Source organism: Prosopis cineraria, unplaced genomic scaffold (genome assembly GCF_029017545.1).
Source record: "Prosopis cineraria cultivar Desert tree isolate PC_DT_omini unplaced genomic scaffold, ASM2901754v1 PC2, whole genome shotgun sequence".
NCBI classification, from domain to species: Eukaryota; Viridiplantae; Streptophyta; class Magnoliopsida; order Fabales; family Fabaceae; genus Prosopis; species Prosopis cineraria.
The window spans coordinates 11,331,936-11,351,397 of NW_026555333.1; the positions used below are offsets into that span (position 1 = coordinate 11,331,936).

At 36.0% G+C, this 19,462-nt stretch overlaps 1 protein-coding gene across 1 annotated transcript; it reads right to left on the reverse strand.

Moving 5' to 3' along the window:
- Positions 1-157: 157 nt before the first annotated feature.
- LOC129303800 (lysine-specific demethylase JMJ27-like) lies at positions 158-15,989 on the reverse strand. Its single transcript, XM_054943327.1, is given in 14 exon segments — positions 158-428; positions 617-682; positions 919-1,044; positions 1,542-1,627; positions 1,696-1,768; positions 1,858-2,003; positions 2,827-3,145; positions 3,739-4,065; positions 4,791-5,445; positions 6,083-6,146; positions 6,237-6,369; positions 6,695-6,794; positions 7,027-7,156; positions 15,324-15,989. Coding segments are annotated over 12 exon segments (2,190 nt in total). The 5' UTR covers positions 7,122-7,156; positions 15,324-15,989; the 3' UTR covers positions 158-428.
- Positions 15,990-19,462: the final 3,473 nt, after the last annotated feature.

A 19,462-nucleotide genomic window follows, 5' to 3' on the forward strand; every position in this document is an offset into this window, starting at 1 on the left:
AAAAAGGATTTAAGGGGGCATGTAGGGGTGCTCCCCCCCCCCCCCCCAACTTTTTTAATTCCTTTATATTTGGTTTAAAATTTTTCTCAAAAAAATGGTAAAACTACTTTTTGTTCTCCATATTTTATAAAATTTGAACCCCCCCCCCCTCTTGAAAATAACACTCTAGATCCGCCCGTGCTTTTTCACAAAGGTGGGATCAAACTCAAAATCAGTTCAGGTTGGCAGTGCATCCTATCCCGGCAGCGCAAAACGCAATCCCATGCATTACATATTTACACTCCAGATTAGGTGCTACAGAACTTTCCAGCAGATCCAAATTCCATGTATTGATGGAGATATAAAACCGCCAGTCATACAAAACATAGCAGAGGTAAGTACTGTGACCATAGCAAATTCTTCAAAAAATGGCCTCCCACTTACACAAACTGCAAGTTCAACCCAAGTAAATCAGCACAAGCCACTTCAAAATGGTCAGGAACCAAAAGTTCATCCAAATTATGGAAAGATTCAACGAAGTAAATCACAGAACCTTTCATTTATATGGCTTGCAGTCGAACCAAAATTTTGAAAATAATGCGAGACAGTCGAAGAGAGAGGTCAAGAGCGAACTTACTCATATCCTCTGCATTAATTTCATGGCTTCAGTTATAGCCGCGTCAGCAGCGTATAGTGCCATCTTCTTTATCTATAAACATGATACCATATGGTGTAAAGCATGTTGGTATTGAATTTGTCATAGTAAAGCTCATAGTATAAAGCCTAAAAGAAGTCAAACATTTAAAAAATCGTGTATTGAACAAATTACTAATCATTTTGATAAATACTCTAGCACTCCTGAAGCTAATTAGGAAGAATGAAATCTATGACATCATTGCATATGCAATAAAGCTTTCATAGGTCTAAGATAACACAAACACGTTCCTCCAGTTTATCTTCCTTAGATCTATGGTTCTTTGGAAGCACCCGAAACTCCTTTGTCAATCGAACGCACTCTTGAACATTTTCAGGTGAAACAAAGTCGAGAGCCACTTTTATGCAAGACTGGGGGAAAACACTCACAGTCACAAGTGTTCCAAACTTGAATAAGAAATATTTCCAAATTTAACAACTTTCATAAGATAATCAAAATTTCAGAATTCAAATCTTTTGAAAATAAAAGGGTTTAACAAATTATATAACCATCGCAGGATACTAATATCATTATGACCGCACCAGAGCAACTTTCAACAAATAAAAATGCCACACGACCTTGATTTAACGTTTTATTGATTAGTTAGCGACTGAGGTTTGTAAGGGTTTTCTAATAATTAAAATTTTCTATCTGATTTCCAATTACGAGGGAGAAGGTATTTCATATTTTATTGCTTAGGACTAATCAAGGTTTAGCTACGCCTACATATAGGATTGTTATGTACAATGTGATCAGTAATGTTTGACCATTTCGTCATTTTTTGCTTCTCCTACCCCTGCTCTCGTTCCTAACCTTGCACCGTAAACAGACATATGACAGTTTGACATAAATAAGTTTATATTATTACTTGTCTATTCCTCACTTGGTGCGGGCACCCTGCAGGAATAAAAACAGCCTCCCCAACGTGTTGCTCAAATGTCCACGGTTCAATACCTGCCGAGAAATCCCTAGTTTCATAAATTCACACAAAAGATATGACTCGTTGAGACATAATATCATACCAAATTCTTCCTTTAGCTGCTTTTTGTGTTTTTCGTTTAGATAAAGAGTCTGGTCATGAATTGGATGTATTATCTGAAACAAAAGCAACAAGAGCTGATTAAATTAACTCAGAAAAGGGCATCAATTGATGAAACTAAGAACATTTAAGTAGACATGCGCACAGAATTGACTGGAAGATTATTTATGTGGCGGAATTCTCTGTAGTGCTTCTTCAGGTACTCCGTCAGCTTTGGCACGTCTTGCCTACGAAATATGTCCCATACAGCACTCCCATATTGAGTCTCAGACAGATCATTTTCAAGGAAAGCTTTTGCTGTTCTCATATCATTTATAAGTGACTCTATTTTGTCATTATTGATTTCTGAACACGCCCCAGAGGAATTGAACCAGCCGTATCGTTTTTCTTCTTCTGTTCCAACATGAGGCTGATTACATTCTTGACTATTCAAATGTCTTTCAAAATCCTTTAAAGCGCCTTGTTCATAAGACTTGCGAAGCATGGAGTCACAACCCGTATTAGTCCCCTCTTTCAAAGAGCTATCAGTGTCAATGTCACTCACATTTCACAACACAGAATGATATTGAATGGAAGAATTTCATTCCCTAGTTAAAAATAAAAAATAAAAGACATCCTTACCAGCACAGGAACTGTAATAATCATGCTCAAAGTTGGGAATGATTCCGTTAGGTAACTCCTCAGCACACCTGCAACTGCCTTTTGATTTGGATTGTTCTGTAAAATTTGTTGAATTGTCCTGATTTAGCCAGGCTGGTAGAGTGCACAAATTTCAAATCAATGTAGAAGGTGCATGTATAAGGTTACATTCACAATGCTAATTGTTTCAAGCGTACCATCAATTTTTTCTTTTTCATAACTGTCTTCGGCGGATGTTCTAGACAGCCTATGTTCAGGCGATGCATTTCCTTCGCAATATCCATCATGTGATAATGAGCTTTTTTGGACTACGTTCTTAACTTCACCATGGATCCATTCACAGCATTTCTTCTGAAATGAGGAGAAAATTATGACTATTAAAATAGGATGTCGAACCCTGTATACAAACTGTAGATTGACTACCCCCAAGCAATAACTTACATCAATTTTGGGAAAACCACGCATTTTAGAGCACAAGCTTATATATATGCTCCTGAGGCTCCAAGATCTCTGGATCTATTCTGCTGTTCATTCATATTCTCTTCCTCCGATGCCTGACTTTTAATTATAGTAGACTCTCCCATAATAATGTCTTCTTTTCTAGGGCTTTTAGAACTCATGCTTATATCTTGGCAGTGCCATTTTTCTTTTTTTCTATAAGTACTCAATGCTTCATTCTTCATGCCATAGATCGGGCGCATATCTTCAGCTTCATGATTTTCCCGTAATTTGTTTATGGCTTTTCTTTGCCATGATGGTCTCTTTACTTCAGCTGTATGTGTCAATATATTGACCTGATCAACTAACAGCAATCAGCTAAAAAGAGCAATCCTATAACTAAGTACTGCACTGGTCACACTAAAACATAGAGAGAATAAGAGATGGAGAAATGAAAAGTGGCATGCAATGTGGGACAGTTGTGTATCATTGTTCCTCAAGACATTCAAACTCTTGACCCTTGAGATCTAGGACATCCTCTCTCTCTCTCTCTCTCTCTCTCTCAAACAGCTATGGTAAATGACTGCATATAGAACAGGAACCAAACAGGACCATCAAGATCTTATATGACAAGTAAAGCAGGTATATATATCTTAAGCCAATATATGCACATCCTCATGGTATAAATCTGTTCTTCAAGGGGTAAAAAAAAGTACATCTCCACCAAAGTTCTTTTTTTGCCCCAAAAACTAGACTATGGACCCCATGCATGGCATGGAGTCTCAGATATGTTGCAATGTCCATGGTTTATGAACAGTGTGACTTCCTATATATTTAAATTATATATTGATTTCCTTCAGGTATAAATTGTCAAAGAGGAAAAAGGACTGATTTTGACTTGTGAGCAACAAGTTCTGAAAACAAATGCATATCTGATTTTAAAATTTACCGCATCTGAGATGTCACAATGCAGTTTTGTTACAGAATCACCTCTACCAAGCTCTTCTAAAGATCCATAAGCAATGTATGTTTTGGGGCCCAAATCTGGCTTTAAAATAACAGGTAGCTTTGTAGTGAGATTTAGAATCCCAGATTTGGGATGAGTATAGTCACTAAATGGTAGCACAGCTATAAACTCGGCACCATGCCTAGGCAAACACTCTTCGAAAGCATTTGATGGAGGCCAATCCTTTAGCTTCAACATCTCAGGCCACCCATTTCTATACCTACGACCTTCAAGGTAGCCCTTGAAGAACTGGAGGATATTAATTTCAACCTGCAGTACCATGAAGAGAAACAATATTCTGAGGTATTGGGTTACAAGACAAACTTCCAAAAAGAAACAATCAGCCAATTTCCCGCAAAAAAAAAAAAAGGAAAAAGAAACCAAAGCTGCCAACACCTACAAAATAGAAGCATTAATTTTCCCTATATGTTATTCACTTGAAAAAAATTAAGCTATTCAACATTCATTGATAGAAATTTCCATTAACATATACTTCACCATATGAAAATTGAAGACTTGAGGTAGAGCTGAAACATAACAAATCAAAATACAGGATTCATCTCGTGTTTCATAAGCAATTCCTCAAATAGCTGTGCATCATTAGAATAGATTAACAGCCAAATTTTGCATATGCCTAAACTTGAGCATTAACTTTTTGGTTGCGTTGCATGCAAGGTAACCATATAAAAGAATTCTTTGCTATAAAAAAGAAACTATGATTTTCAAATGGCATACAATCTTGTTATAACGTGATCAGATTCCAAGATTTCCTTGGTCAAGGTAGTCAATAAGCATATATAATTCAGTGCAAAAATGAAAAAATATGCAGCTAGTGGGGTTTTTTTTTTAATGTTTTTAGCTAAGATTTTTCATTAGAACGATACAAAAAGAACCATATTCTCAGCCAAATATTTAAAGGGGAAAAAGTCTCAAAAGTGAAGAAGGCTAAAGACTGATAGATAAGTATAATCTGGGATATTCAAGAAAGCATGTACCTCGCACCAATCTAAGCAGTCAATGGCTTTAACCACAGTTGCCTCCTCTTTTAGTATCCTCTTAGCCCCCCTAAAAGCCCTCCACATCACCATTGGATCCCAGCTAAGGCCCCTAGCCTTTTCAAATGCATTCCTAACTATAACAGGCTCGCCGCTTGTCCAATGCATCTGGAAATGCTTGAATTCTGTATCTCCCATGTGCATAGCATTTGGGCAGAACAACAAATTATCATGACAGTTTCCTCTGGAAGCTGCCTGCCTTACAAAACCCTGTACTGTATCCATCCTAAAATTATGGCACAATGAACAACCTTTAGTAGAATCAACATTAGGGGGCTCATATTTGATGGTAAGTTCCTCTGCATTCCCAATCAATTCATTCGCCCAATTAGCTTTAAAAAGGCGTCTCAATGAGAGAATTGTAGTCCCACAGCCTCCCCTTGATTTTGGAGGGCAAGGAATCCTACCACTGGCATCTGCTTTCCACGAAAATTCAGATGAGGTATCAGCCCGTCCTTCATCATCATTAGTGGAAACATCTTCACAGTTATGTCCACTTCTTAGTTCCATGCAACAAGTGAGACAGAGATCGTAACTACAATTAGGATCAGGACAACTTCTGTGCAAGTTGACGATGGATGTATTACAGTTGTCACTGAAATAAGTAGATTATGGAAAACTGAAATAAGTTGCCTATGACTGAATTATGGAAAATAAATCATAGCCAAATGAGCTTATACCTTTGATTAATAAACTGAGATTATGATAGAACTTGAATCAAAAAAACAAATTGCAAAACTTCCTATTCTAAAACAAACAGAACGGTTGATAGAAACACTAGAGCATAAAAATTGCCTTTTGATCCAAGTATGTTTTGGAATTTTATATCACGAACTTATAGTGACTTTAGCCAACATTTTTGGGGGAAAAGGATAAAGAATAGACCAAAACTATATACCATATAAATTAACCTAATATAGACATTGTGAGGAGATATCACATCCCCTAGAGACAGAAAAAACACAGAAGTCAAAAGAAAACAGAAAATAAAGCGTCAATACTAATGCATCCAATGTGTGTATCATGTAACCAATAGAAGGCACAGGTCATTGCCTTTGTGTGCATGTAGCTTCAAACATATTTTTCAAGAATATTCTAGGAAACATAGGCTCGTTTGAATTCAGCTAGTCAATGCAAGCAAGCATAGTAAAACTACCAGGTGAATGAAAATATCAAAAATAACATAACCTCTAAAATGCTAATTTCAAAAACAAAAGTATGAAAAGCAATACCAATACACTCGATCATCATCATCAATCTGCGACTGCATGATATTTTCTTCTGTCAGCAGTAAACCTGAGAAAATTGGGAAATTGACCACTTTAAACATTCAGTCCAGTAACTAGATGCAAGTTACATAACCATAACTAAATAAAATCAGACTACCATGTAAGCTAGATTCTATTTCCATTTCCAATCTCTGCTCTTGCTGGATATGCTGGAGTAAAGGCAGAATTTTCTTAAGCAAGTAAAGCAACTTCAGCAAATTGATATAAGCATCTGATTCAACACTTGCAGCCTGCAGACAAACCATTCATTTTACATTAAAATTAAGCACAAACATGTCAGAAATAATAAGAGGATTACATGGTTATTAGTTAGCGAATAAGACTCGCTTATTAAGTAGTTAAAATTCATTAAGCTTGTAGTTGAAGTGGAACTGAACTCTCCCTTGATCTAGGTTGGTATACAAGTAAACAGGAGGAGTAGTAGAGGCTGTTATTGGATCATCGAATGAACTTCCTGGTAGTCACTTTTTGCTAGAGTCTTTGTGCTAAAGCAGCACTCCATTGGTAATAGAAAGTAGAAGGAAATACAAAGAGGGGAAAAAAAAAGGTACATGCCTCTGCAGATACAGCCTCCTTCAAACACAACCGACAATTGCAATTACCAAGGCAAAAGGGACAGGAAAACTCTATCTCCTCTCTTGTTTTGTCTGGGTACCTAAATTTTTTTTTCAAAACAAATATCATCAGCAAAGGCAGCAATTCTTGCTAAAATTCTGAAATGTTAACTTATGTTTGTAAAGCTATATTCTTACAACATGAAAAGAAAGTAATTTTCTTTCACAAAAGAAAAGTACCTTTTCTTTTGCAAACTAATTAATTGAATATTCTCAAAATACCAAAACAGCATATACTAGAACTCTCGAAATGAACAACTTGACTGTTATTACCATTTTGTTAAGAACTCATAGCAATATCGCTTCCGTTTGCAATTGGCACAATTGATAACCCCACTCCTATCACTCCTCCAGCACTGGTGGCACATTAAATCTGCAGGCCCTTTTTCCTTCTAGAATCAACCTAAAAGTAGAAAAGAGTGCCCAGAAAAGGGGGAATTCTAATTGAGATTTTGAAAGATGCAGTGAATTCTCAAATCACAAACAAGCACGGTTATAAAAACAACACATCTGTAATAGGCTAATAGCACACCGTCATGACTGTCTCTGTGTAGACTTAGTGGTAATGATACAAACAAAGAGGGTTTGTGTCACCGTAGAAAGTTACACTAATCATCATTGAAATTTTACAGGTTCCCAGAACAATTTACCTGCCTTTTCATTTAGACGGAAAGAACTGCTTCCTTAAAGGCAGTGAAAAAATAAGTACAACAGTGTAATTTGAAATTTCAATGGTAAGATATGAAGGTGCCAGTCGATAGTGCACATACCAGATTACATCCATGTGGATGTAACTTAGCTATACGTTTTCAGCACAAAAAAGATTCAGAAATGGGCCAGATATGAACAATTAAATATTAGTTTAATCATTTGCCTTTTACATTAAGTCTCATTACGTATGAATGATACTCCTCCCAACCAACATGTAATGCATAACTAGGTAACCCTCAATCTTGATGAGGAGCATCAACTTTCATGTCAAATAGCACAACAAAATAACCACAACGTACTTTTTGAAGACATTCCATTACTCTGAATTCTACATGGATTGAGTATGAAAGAGCATTACATAGAACGGACCAAGTAACTAAGGAATCAAGTCATCAACCATAATTTCATTAAGCTCTAATATTGATTTATTCTTTTATGCCCCAGGGTGGACCTTCATATAACACACGCATATAAAGTGGAGGTGCATGAAAGAATGTTGTCGTAAACTTTTAAATAAATGCCAATAAATTCTGAAATCTTATGGTATTATTTAGCATACAGCACTAGTTATCAATACTTTTACATAAACTTTACTCTGAATTGTAGCAACATTGCACTCCTTCTGGCATTAAGTAACAATGCTAGACAGATGAAACATATGCCATTATCTCCCACTTATTTTCAGCCAAATAAGAAAAGAAAAAGATGACCATCCATCTTTTAGTTCATATCTAGTTTCAGTTTCATTAGTTTCCTTGAATCATTCCAAGGCAGAAGATAGATCTCTAAAATTTCAAATACAAGTTGATGCTCAAAATGCAGAAAGGCCTATAGCAATTACAGAAAGTTTTGCATCAGGAATAGCAGTGTTTTTTTAATTGGGCAAATTAAAATCTCAGTTTTTATGGGATCAGTAAACACAATTTGCATCCCCATGGCATCAATATTTCTGTTAACTTATTGATAGAAAATATGGCAAATGTTATTTTAGAAAGAAATAATTATTTTTGCATTATTTAGTATTTTGTAGGTTTCCTTCTAAGAAAGGAAACCTGACCTGCTTTTTTTGTTTTACTCTTTATTTAAATCTGCAAGTTGAGCTTTCCTTATAGGGAAGGAAACCTCAAGCTTATATTTTATTCATTTTATGTTTCCTTCATAAGAAGGAAACCTTAATTGTGGCTTCTATAAAAAGCCACCATGCAGCACATGTAAGGAAGTTCTTAGAGTTGGAATGAATTGCTATTCTATTCCCCTATCTATTAGTTCTGCGTTCCTCTCCACTTTCCCTGCTTTCTCTGTTTTCTGTCATCTCTCCCCTCTGTTTTCACTCCCCCTTCACCTCTCACTCTCTGATTCTGTTTCTTTTCCCCATCCTATTCTGTTCAAATCAATGTGAGTGTGTGTGTTTTACATCAACTTGGTACCAGAGCCTGGTTCTGAACGTTCCTAGGCTGTTTCCGCGGCTGGAGATCGAAGGAAAACTCTCAGGGGAGCTCAGCATACTCTGTTCACGCTGCCAGCACCCAAAATCACATTTCCCGACGTCAGATCCAAAAATGAATGCTACCATCGTGCTCAGAAGGGAAAATCTGGTCAGAACCGAAAAAACCACCTCTGCCCGAAGCCACACGCGCCTGTGGAGCTTCTGCGCGTGGTGTTCACGCGCCGTCCGTACAGTCGCCGCCAGAACGTGATTTCAGTGTTTTCTGTGTGTTTTCACGGAATTTGTTCAACTTTGAAGGAGCTGAGGGGTGCAAGTCATCATCTAAAACTTATTTGGGGGTAAAACTTTTTGTTTAAGCTCCTAAAGCAACGCTGGTAAGGCCGACGACCCTTTTATTTAATTGGCTTACTTGGTTCTTAAAGGGAGGTGTTTCATTCATAGCTAGTTCTAAAATCTTTATTGTGTGGTACTTTGGTTTCTTTGAGCATTGCAATTTTTATTTTATTTTTATTTTTTTTAATCATGTTTTAATATTTTGAAAATATATAAATATATAAAAAAAAGGAAAATTTACATTGATCATTATGTTGTTAATTTGTGACTTTTGATAGCAGTGTTCGTATAACCTAAGACACCTACCTCACACACAATCCTGCCCTATACCCGTGTCCAAAAATTACCCTAGGTTAATTGAAGTTTCTAACGATTTTCCTGAAAGGTTTTTGAACCTTCGGAGATTTCTGTGAAGACTTCACTCGAGTTGTTACCTATTTAGCATACGATCCCTGTGGAATTTTTGAATTCTCAGAGGGTTAGTGTTGTTAAAGAAGGGACTTCACCTATTTAGGTAAGGGCAACTTGGGGGCCTTTCTTCCTTAGTTATTAAATTCACACCAAACTTGCACTTTACCATACCATCTTTGTCATTGTATGACCATTCGTGATTTATACGATAAGCAAGCTTTATTAAATCAAGAAATTACTGCCCTAAAATCTGTCATGGCTAATAACTCCCAAATCACCCAAAATCATCTTGAGGAATCTGAAAGGACTCAAAGGGCATATGTGGACCAGCGGCTAGATGAAATTAAAGAATTCATGGACAATAAATTTGAAGAGATAATGGGTGCAATTTAGTTGACATACAGACAAGATACAGGGAAAAACAACTGAAGGGATACTCGAAAGACCTATCATTAGAGGAGAGTCAAGTCTTAAAAATGAACAATTCCCATCCGCAATCAACTTAGAGGTAATTCCCTTAAGGATTAGTCATTCCTCTAGAGCTATGGGTGAAAGACACAGTAGAACATTTCCTCATGAGTTTACCGATCATCATTCTAATGACATAGATGATACTTGGGATGGGCAAGGGCCTGAAGAACAACATCATAGACCATACCAGTTAGTCCATAGGAATGGTAGAGAAGGCTTTAGAAGGACACATATTGATGACATCACCAAAAAGGTTGAAGTTGAAGCTCCTGAGTTTGATGGACGATTGAATCCTAGTGCATTCCTGGATTGGTTAGCCAGCATGGAAGATTATTTTGAATGGTATGACATGAGAGATATTCAGCGAGTTCGGTTTACGAAGATGAAGCTCGTGGGATCTGCTAGGAAATACTGGCAAAATGTCCAAAGAAACATTGAGCGACAAGGTTATCCATCGATTGAGACGTGGGATGAAATGAAGGCCAAGCTGAAAGAAAAATATGTGCCGACTTATTATAAGAGTCAACTATATGACAAATACCTTAATTTGAGGCAAATCTCCACAGCTTCCGAGTATATTTCTCAATTCGATGACCTTATGATTAGATGTGACGTGGATGAAGAGGAATGGCGCACCATTACCAAGTTTGTTAATGGTCTCAAGCCATATCTACAGAAGGAGCTCAAGTTAAACTTTCCAGAGTCTCTTAAAGAAGCTTATCATAAGACTTTAGAAGTAGAGTCTCTGTCACAGTACTCGTCTGTAAAGCGTATCGACATGCAGAGCAATCTATTTAGACAAGCACGAACTTCCAGTCTGTCTGAACGACCAACAGGAGCACTTACATCTAGGCCTAGCTCGTCTTTTACACCTACTCAAGCAATTGGGTTAAGGGGTAATACTTCTAAGCAGCCTAGTGAGGCTATAGTTCCTGCTTCCCGCCATAACAATTCCTTTGTCGAGTGTTTTTGCTGTCACTCAAAGGGTCATATTGCGTCAAAATGCCCACAGCGTACTCTAGTTATTGAGTCACAATATGAAGGTGAGGAAGACAATGCAAATGCTGACGTTGTCGTAGATCCAGTTGAGTGTCCTTCAGATGTCGATGAGGACATCATCATTGATGAACATGGGTGTGAGACACATCGAGTTGGAGTTATGCGATGCATTCTATCTGTCCCTCTGTCTAGTGATTCATGGAAGCGAACAAGTATTTTCCATACTTTTGTGAAGTGTGGAGATAAAGCTTGCAAATTGGTGATTGATGGAGGGAGTTTTAGAAACGTTATTTCTAGTCAAGGAGTAGCCCGACTCAATCTCAAGACAGAACCTCACCCAGAACCTTTTCGTGTTGCATGGGTCGACAAAACTTCTTTATCAGTCACCCAATAATGTCGCGTTCCTCTTCACTTAGGTGACTATAAAGAAGAGATTATTTGTGATGTTCTTCCAATGGATGTTGCTCACATTTTACTTGGTCGACCGTGGCTTTATGACCACAATGTTATCAATCATGGTCGTGAGAATACCTATACATTTAAGCATGGAGGGCAATGATGATCCTGTTACGTCCTGCTAAGCCTGACAACGAAGGCAAAGGCTCAAGTAAATCAAAGGGCACAAAACCCAAAACCCACAATTTGCATCTTCTGACAGAAAAACAATTTGTACAAGAAAGCAGAGAGAGTACGATCGTGTTATTTTGGTATCCAAGATCTCACAAACGAATTGCTACTACTTTAAAAATGCCAGAGGAAGTGCAACAGCTCTTACAACAATTTCGGGATATCACTCCCGATGAGCTTCCATCTGAATTACCACCAATGAGAGAGATCCAACATGCAATTGATTTCATTCCAGGTTCACAACTCCCCAATCTACCGCACTACAGGATGAACCCTAAAGATAGAGCAGAGCTTAACCGACAAGTCAGTGGATTGTTGGAAAAGGGTTATATCTAGCATAGTATGAGTCCTTGTGCAGTACCTGCTCTTTTAACCCCAAGAAAGACGGCTCTTGGAGAATGTGTGTAAACAGCAGAGCCATCAACAAGATCACCATCAAGTATAGATTTCCCATTCCTAGACTTGATGACATGCTTGATTTAGTGTCTGGATCTAGTTAGTTTTCAAAGATTGACCTCAGAAGTGGTTATCATCAGATCAGGATTAGGCCTGGAGATGAGTGGAAGACTGCTTTTAAAACGCAAGATGGGTTGTTTGAATGGCTTGTCATGCCTTTTGGGTTATCAAATGCACCAAATACATTCATGAAAGTAATGACTCACCTCCTTTGCTCTTGGGAAAGTTTTTGGTGGTATACTTTGATGACATACTAGTTTTTAGCAAGTCAAGAGAAGAACACTTGGGACATCTCGAGTTAATTTTTATCACCTTGCGTCAAGAATAGTTTTATGTTAACTTGCCTAAGTGTTTATTTCTTCAAAATCAAGTCATCTTCTTAGGTTTCATAGTTTCTGAAAGGGGTTTAGCAGCTGACCCTGAGAAAGTCCAAGCCACTCAAGAATGGCCTGAGCCACAATCTCTTCATGAAGTACGGAGTTTTCATGGCCTTGCTTCTTTCTATAGACGCTTCATTAGAAACTTCAGTACCATTATGGCTCCTATCACTGATTGCTTAAAAAAGACAAGTTTCAGTGGACATCTACAGCTTCCATGGCTTTCCAAGATACTAAGAAGAAGCTTTCTCAAGCTCCAGTCTTGTCTTTACCTGATTTTACAAAGTGTTTTGAAGTTGCTTGTGATGCGTCTGGGACAGGAATCGGAGGTGTACTAAGCCAAGAAGGTCACCCTGTGGCTTTCTTCAGCGAAAAGCTCAATGATGCCAAACAAAAGTACTCCACTTATGATAAGGAATTTTATGCGATTGTGAGATCCCTTGAGCATTGGAAGTACTACCTTCTTCCGCAACAATTTGTTCTATACTCTGATCATCAAGCGCTTAGGTTTATCAACTCTCAGCGACACTTAAATGCTAAACATGCTAAATGGGTTGAGTATATTCAGGGATTCACTTTTGTGGTCAAGCATGTTCAGGAACAGAAAACATAGTGGCTGATGCCCTGAGCCGTCGGATCAACTTGTTGCACACTATGAGCGTTAGTGTTGTTGGTTTTGAAAACTTGAAGGACGACTATGCTTCATGTCCAGATTTTGGGATAATATACCAAGAAGTTTGCAGTGATAATTGTCATGAGCATGTTGATTTCATCATTAAAGACGGTCATCTCTTTCGTGGGAGCAAACTGTACATCCCACGTACTTCTATGCGAGATTTTCTTATATGGGAGTTACACGCTGGAGGTTTAGCTGGTCATTTCGGGGTTAATAAGACAATGGCATTAGTCGAAGATAGGTTCTACTGGCCTTCACTCAAGCGTGATGTGGCTCGCATAGTGTCTCAATGTCGAAATTGTCAAACTTCTAAAGCCAGGCGACAGAATACCGGTTGGTATACTCCTTTGCCGATTCCCGAGGCACCTTGGAAAGACTTGAGTATGAATTTTGTCTTAGGATTGCCTCGCACAGCTAGAGGTCATGACTTGTATTAGTTGTTGTGGACAGGTTTTCAAAGATGGCTCACTTTATTCCTTGTAGCAAAACTACAATGCTTTACATCTGGCAAAGTTGTTCTTCAAGGAGATTGTACGTCTACATGGGTTACCTACCACTATCGTATCTGATAGAGATGTCAAGTTTGTTAGCTACTTTTGGAAGACCCTATAGAAACTTTTTGGTACCCAATTGAAGTTCTCTTCTGCTTTTCACCCTCAAACTGATGGGCAAACTGAAGTCACTAATCACAGTTTGGGTAATTTGCTTCGGAGTTTAGTTGGAGACAGGCCGAAGAACTGGGATTTGGTTCTACCCACTGCAGAGTTTGCATATAATAATTCAGTGAATAGGTCTACAGGCATGAGTCCCTTCCAGATTGTTCAAGGTTTTAATCCTAAACAGCCTATTGACCTCCTGCCAATCCCGTTGACATTTCGCATTTCTGAATCTGCGGAATCCTTTGCCAATCGCCTTCATGACTTACATGCTGAAATTAGGCGCAAATTAGCGACAAGTAATGATCAATATAAATTATCTGCTAATACTTATTGTCGATTTCAAAGCTTCGAAATAGGTGATTATGTTATGGCTCGCATTCGTCCAGAACGTTACCCTAAACAAGCTTTTAAAAAGTTGCATGCTCGAGCTGCGGGACCTTTTCGCATAACAAAGAAATTAGGACCTAATGCTTATCTTTTAGAACTACCTTCTGATATGGCCATTAGTCCAGTTTTTAATGTAGAGGGTCTTATGCCTTACCGGGGAACTTTTGAGCCTTCCCCTTTGCTTTCTGATGATTTTGCAGGTACTCAGCCTTCACAAGTGCCAATTCCATCATTGCCTGCTATCTCACCATCAGTTGATGATATCGAGACCATTATGGATGATCAAATGGTCTTTACCTCTGAGGGGCCCATCCATCGTTATTTGGTTCGTTGGAGAGGTCGATCTGATGAAGATGCCACCTGGATTTCAGAAGATGAATTTCAACAACTTAATCCTGCCTTGCTAGAAGCCTATCAACTCTTTACCTCTCCGGAGGAGAGTTCTTTGCAGCAGGGGAGAATTAATAGAAAATATGGCAAATGTTATTTTAGAAAGAAATAATTGTTTTTGCATTATTTAGTATTTTGTAAGTTTCCTTCTAAGGAAGGAAACCTGACCTGCTTTTGTTTGTTTTATTCTTTATTTAAATCTGTAAGTTGAGCTTTCCTTATAGGGAAGGAAACCTCAAGCTTATATTTTATTTCATTTTATGTTTCCTTCATAAGAAGGAAACCTTAATTGTGGCTTCTATAAAAAGCCACCATGCAGCACATGTAAGGAAGTTCTTAGAGTTGGAATGAATTGCTATTCTATTCCCCTATCTATCAGTTCTGCGTTCCTCTCCACTTCCCCTGCTTTCTCTGTTTTCTGTCATCTCTCCCCTCTGTTTTCGCTCCCCCTTCACCTCTCACTCTCTGATTCTGTTCTTTTCCTCATCCTATTCTATTCAAATCAATGTGAGTGTGTGTGTTTTACATCACTTATGCATTCAGTCAACTCCACATATCTGCAATCATATGGGTATAAATGAAAACTCAAGAAATGGTTCAGAAGTATGGCTTAAAGGGATACTCACAATCAAACCTGAAGGGTCTAATCCACAGTTTGACAACTGTCTCAGTCTTCCACTACACCTTCTCTGAACACTGCTGCCAGAAGATTTGCCTTTATGGTTTGACAATTTTCTCAGCCTTACATTAGACCTTGTCTGAATGCTTCCAGATCCACCTTTTAACCATTTTGTTTTCATCTTTTTATTTCCAGGCTCTCTTGAGTTTTTAACGACTCTACAAGAAAGAATCATCTTATTTTGTAGGGATTGGACTCTCTTATTATTGGATCTCTCATTCCTCCTGGATTTATACTTCACTTCAACTGATTCACTCTCATCTTTTACAGCAGCAATAGTTGATGTCTTTCCTCTTGAACCCTTCAATCGGCAGTGCTCAATAGATAGTCTCCTATTTTTTAAACTCTGTTTTCCATGCTTAGCTTTCCGTCCACCAATATCATTTCTGCAAGAAGCTTCAGCAGGCATTCTTCCATCTATCTCAGCTACATTATTATGCCTCTCAATCTCTGAATCAAAAGACAGGACAGTCTCCTTTTCTATGTCACTGAAGCCCTTTGGCCTGCCCCACCTATTGTCTGCCTCATCAATATTGTTTCCAGATCCATATTCACAAGATCTACAGATAGTAAACTCCTTGTCTGCCCCAACCTCAGCAAAAACGATCGCATTCCCTGGTCTAGCCAACCAAATGCCCTCCATTTCCTCATTAGATCCTCCGGTAAATTTTCCTGTCAAAAGCTCTTTAAAGAGGTTATACTCACTTTGAACATCACCAACACCAGAGCCAGTTGAAGGCATATCCTTATTCCTATCACTATCGTGAGTAGCCCTTTGTGATTGAACAGTCATCTTTTGCTGCAGATTGTCTTCTACACATTTTTTATTATCGGCAGTTTTAATGAGTGATCCAATATCTTGGTCACCTACAGTATTGGCCAAATTATTCTGCAAACCAGTAAGACCAATAGTTTTATCACATACCTTGTGAACAAACATAACTTCACAACACATTTCTTCATTCATCTGCTCTCCCAATTTCTTCTTCTTCTTTCTTGTGTTCCATGGTTGACCATACGTCACTGTACACTTCTTTGGGTTTTCAATGTCACCTGCACTTGCATTGCTAGCACACGCAATACTGAGCTTTTTATTTCTTGACCCTTTTGGTCTACCACGCGCCTTGGGTGTTTTAATGTCACTTGCACCTTCATTACTAACACATACAATCGTCCCCTTTTCATTTTTTGAACCCTTTGGTTGAGCTCGCTTCTTTGGTGTTTTCATTTTCAAAAGCACCTCTATTGATAATAACTTTATATTTATTATAGGTTGTTTAATAGAAATAAATATAAAAAAATAGAGTTAGTTTAAAAGTAGGTAACTATTTTATTTAGGATGAGATTCGGTTAAAAATGTCTTACATTTTTTAACGAAGAAAGTATCATGTTACTTTATCCTTCTCATGAAAGATAATTTTAAAATATCTTTCAAATATTACCTAAAAAGTTAAACAATAACTTATAAATGAAATTAAATAAATCTTTTAAAAAGTACCTTTATAAATGGGACTGAAGGGAATAATATTTTTAAAAATTTGATTGAAAATATAACATGATGAGAGGTATTTCCTCCCACCTTATTTATAAATTATTTTTACCAATCTTATCAATATTAATGCAATAAGTATAAGGAATATAATTAAGTAAAATTTTAAATATGATCCTTAAGTAAAATGCAAAAGCAAACAGAAAATATGACATTAATTTTTTATCTTTATCTCTCTTAATTTTTAAGGGTAATTTAAAATTTTTAATTTAAAAAAATAATTTATGTAACTTATACAAGAGACTAAATTATATTTTAAAAAATGATTAATATATAAGATGAGAAGAGTACAGCAACAAGGGTCGTTGTTATTGTTAATGTATATCGAATAATTTATAAAAAGTCAGAGTCCACCCGTCACTATATATATATATATATATATTCTCTTTAATTTTATTTATAAATTATTTTTATTAATTTCATTAATATAAATATAGTAAAAGTATAAGAAATAAAAGTAAGTAAAATTTTAAATATAACTCTTAAATAAAAAGCAAAAAACAAATAAATAATATAATATTATTTTTTAAAAAAAATTTTGAATCTTAATTTAAAATAAAATAATTCTATAAAATAATGACTTATAACGTAAATTAAATTATACTTCTAAAAACTGATCGGGAGGAGCATATACTTAGGTTATAAAAGTCAATTTCTTCATGTCATCGGGTACGGCCGTACAGGACTACACGTGTTGTTGTTTGCCATCCTTCAGGTTACTCATTTTCCAATATCACGATTTTTTAAAATAAAAATATATTTCTCTCTCCCCAGATTATAAAATAATTTAAAACAAAATCTCATGTAACAATAAATTTTATTAAATATGTCTGATAATTTTATTTTTAAAAATATATAAATTTTTAAAAATATTTTTTATTTAATAAATGCTTTTCTATACATTATTTTTTTGAATTTTAAACCATATTTACATAACCTTCTTAATTTTTTAAAACTTTACAATGGCCACCTAACTCTTATAGTTATACGGATAACTTTAGATAATTAATTTAAATATTAATTATTTATAAATAATTTAAAATTGAGGGAGATTATTTGTATATCAATTAAAATTTTTGAGCTTAAATGCACATAAAAATAAAATTTAAGAGGATATATAATTAATGATTAAAGATTATTTACATAAATCTAAAAGTTCAAATAGGTTTTTTATGAAGTTTTAAATGTTAAGAGGTTATTTATTCATGATTTAAAATTTTAGGAGAATTTTGCATAATTTAGTCATATGTTTAAAGAATAGGAACAAAAATTAAATAGAAAGAAAAAAATAATATTAAAAAATTATTTAATGAAATTTTAATATTATAAAAAATATTAAATTTTTTTGAAAATAAACCTTATAATTTAAGATGAAAGAATATTATATTATCTATGTGCTTTTACTTTCAGATATAAAAAAAATTATATTATATTACTATGCGTCACACTTCACTACTCATGTCTATTTGCAACATGAAATCTAAGCCATCCCCATTATTTTCATCCCTTTTTTTCCTTTTTTTTTTACCTGGATTATTTGCATCTTTGTATTTTTTGAAAAATACGCACCAATTCTTTTATTGTAATTTGAAGTAATGTTTGGTGGGAGTTTTTTTTTTTTTTTTCCTTTTTCCAACAGCAGGGAAGGTTGTATCATGTATGGTTGGTATCTGTGGGATTGATGGAACATGTGACATGCTGACGCCGCCTCACTGAATCCTTAGCAGAGAGAGATGTCTTAGAATAGCAACTTTGGGGTTCCAACCGGTGACCTGCCCACGAGATAACAAGTGACAACCGTCAACGAAAACCATTGACCCCAGGTTTTTTGTTTCTGCAACTCAGCAACACGTTTGAATCCGTCAGAAGCTGAAAGCCAGATTCTTCATTGAAATGCTCCGTACAGGAATAAGGGAGAATTTGAACTTCACGTTGAGACATGGGTGTGACTTGATTAATTGAAAATCAGAACCAAATAAAAAATACATTGTTGGTTCTTGCTTGTTAGGATTGAAATGAAAATAACTTTATAAGCATATGATTAATAGAAATGAAGGGGGAAAAAAAGTGAATCACTGCTCTAAATGACTTGTCAAATACACAACATGATTTGCTAAATTTATTGCATTATTTGTGAATGCTCGAATTAAATCTATAACTTATTAAATCATTATCTTAATTTGCACTTGTTAAAAATGTTATATTAATCATTAATTCCCCTAAGTTATTTGATAAATTCATTATGTTGCTTATTGATTATCTAACTCGTATTAAATCCATGACAACTTCTTAAAATATTAACTTGAGAAATCCATTGTCTATTGGCATTGCAAGTAATGTATCGAGGGATTTAAGGTGACATGTTGAATTATTAGCTTGTAAAATTCATCACGCATTTAGAAATTTAGAAAGTAATAGTATATAGGATTTAACAAGTTATATTGAGCATTAATTCACACTCTTTATTTCTACTATGAATATTTTCATCATTTACCTTGTCAAATTATTTTCATTCCAATCCCAGTAGCTTGCATTGT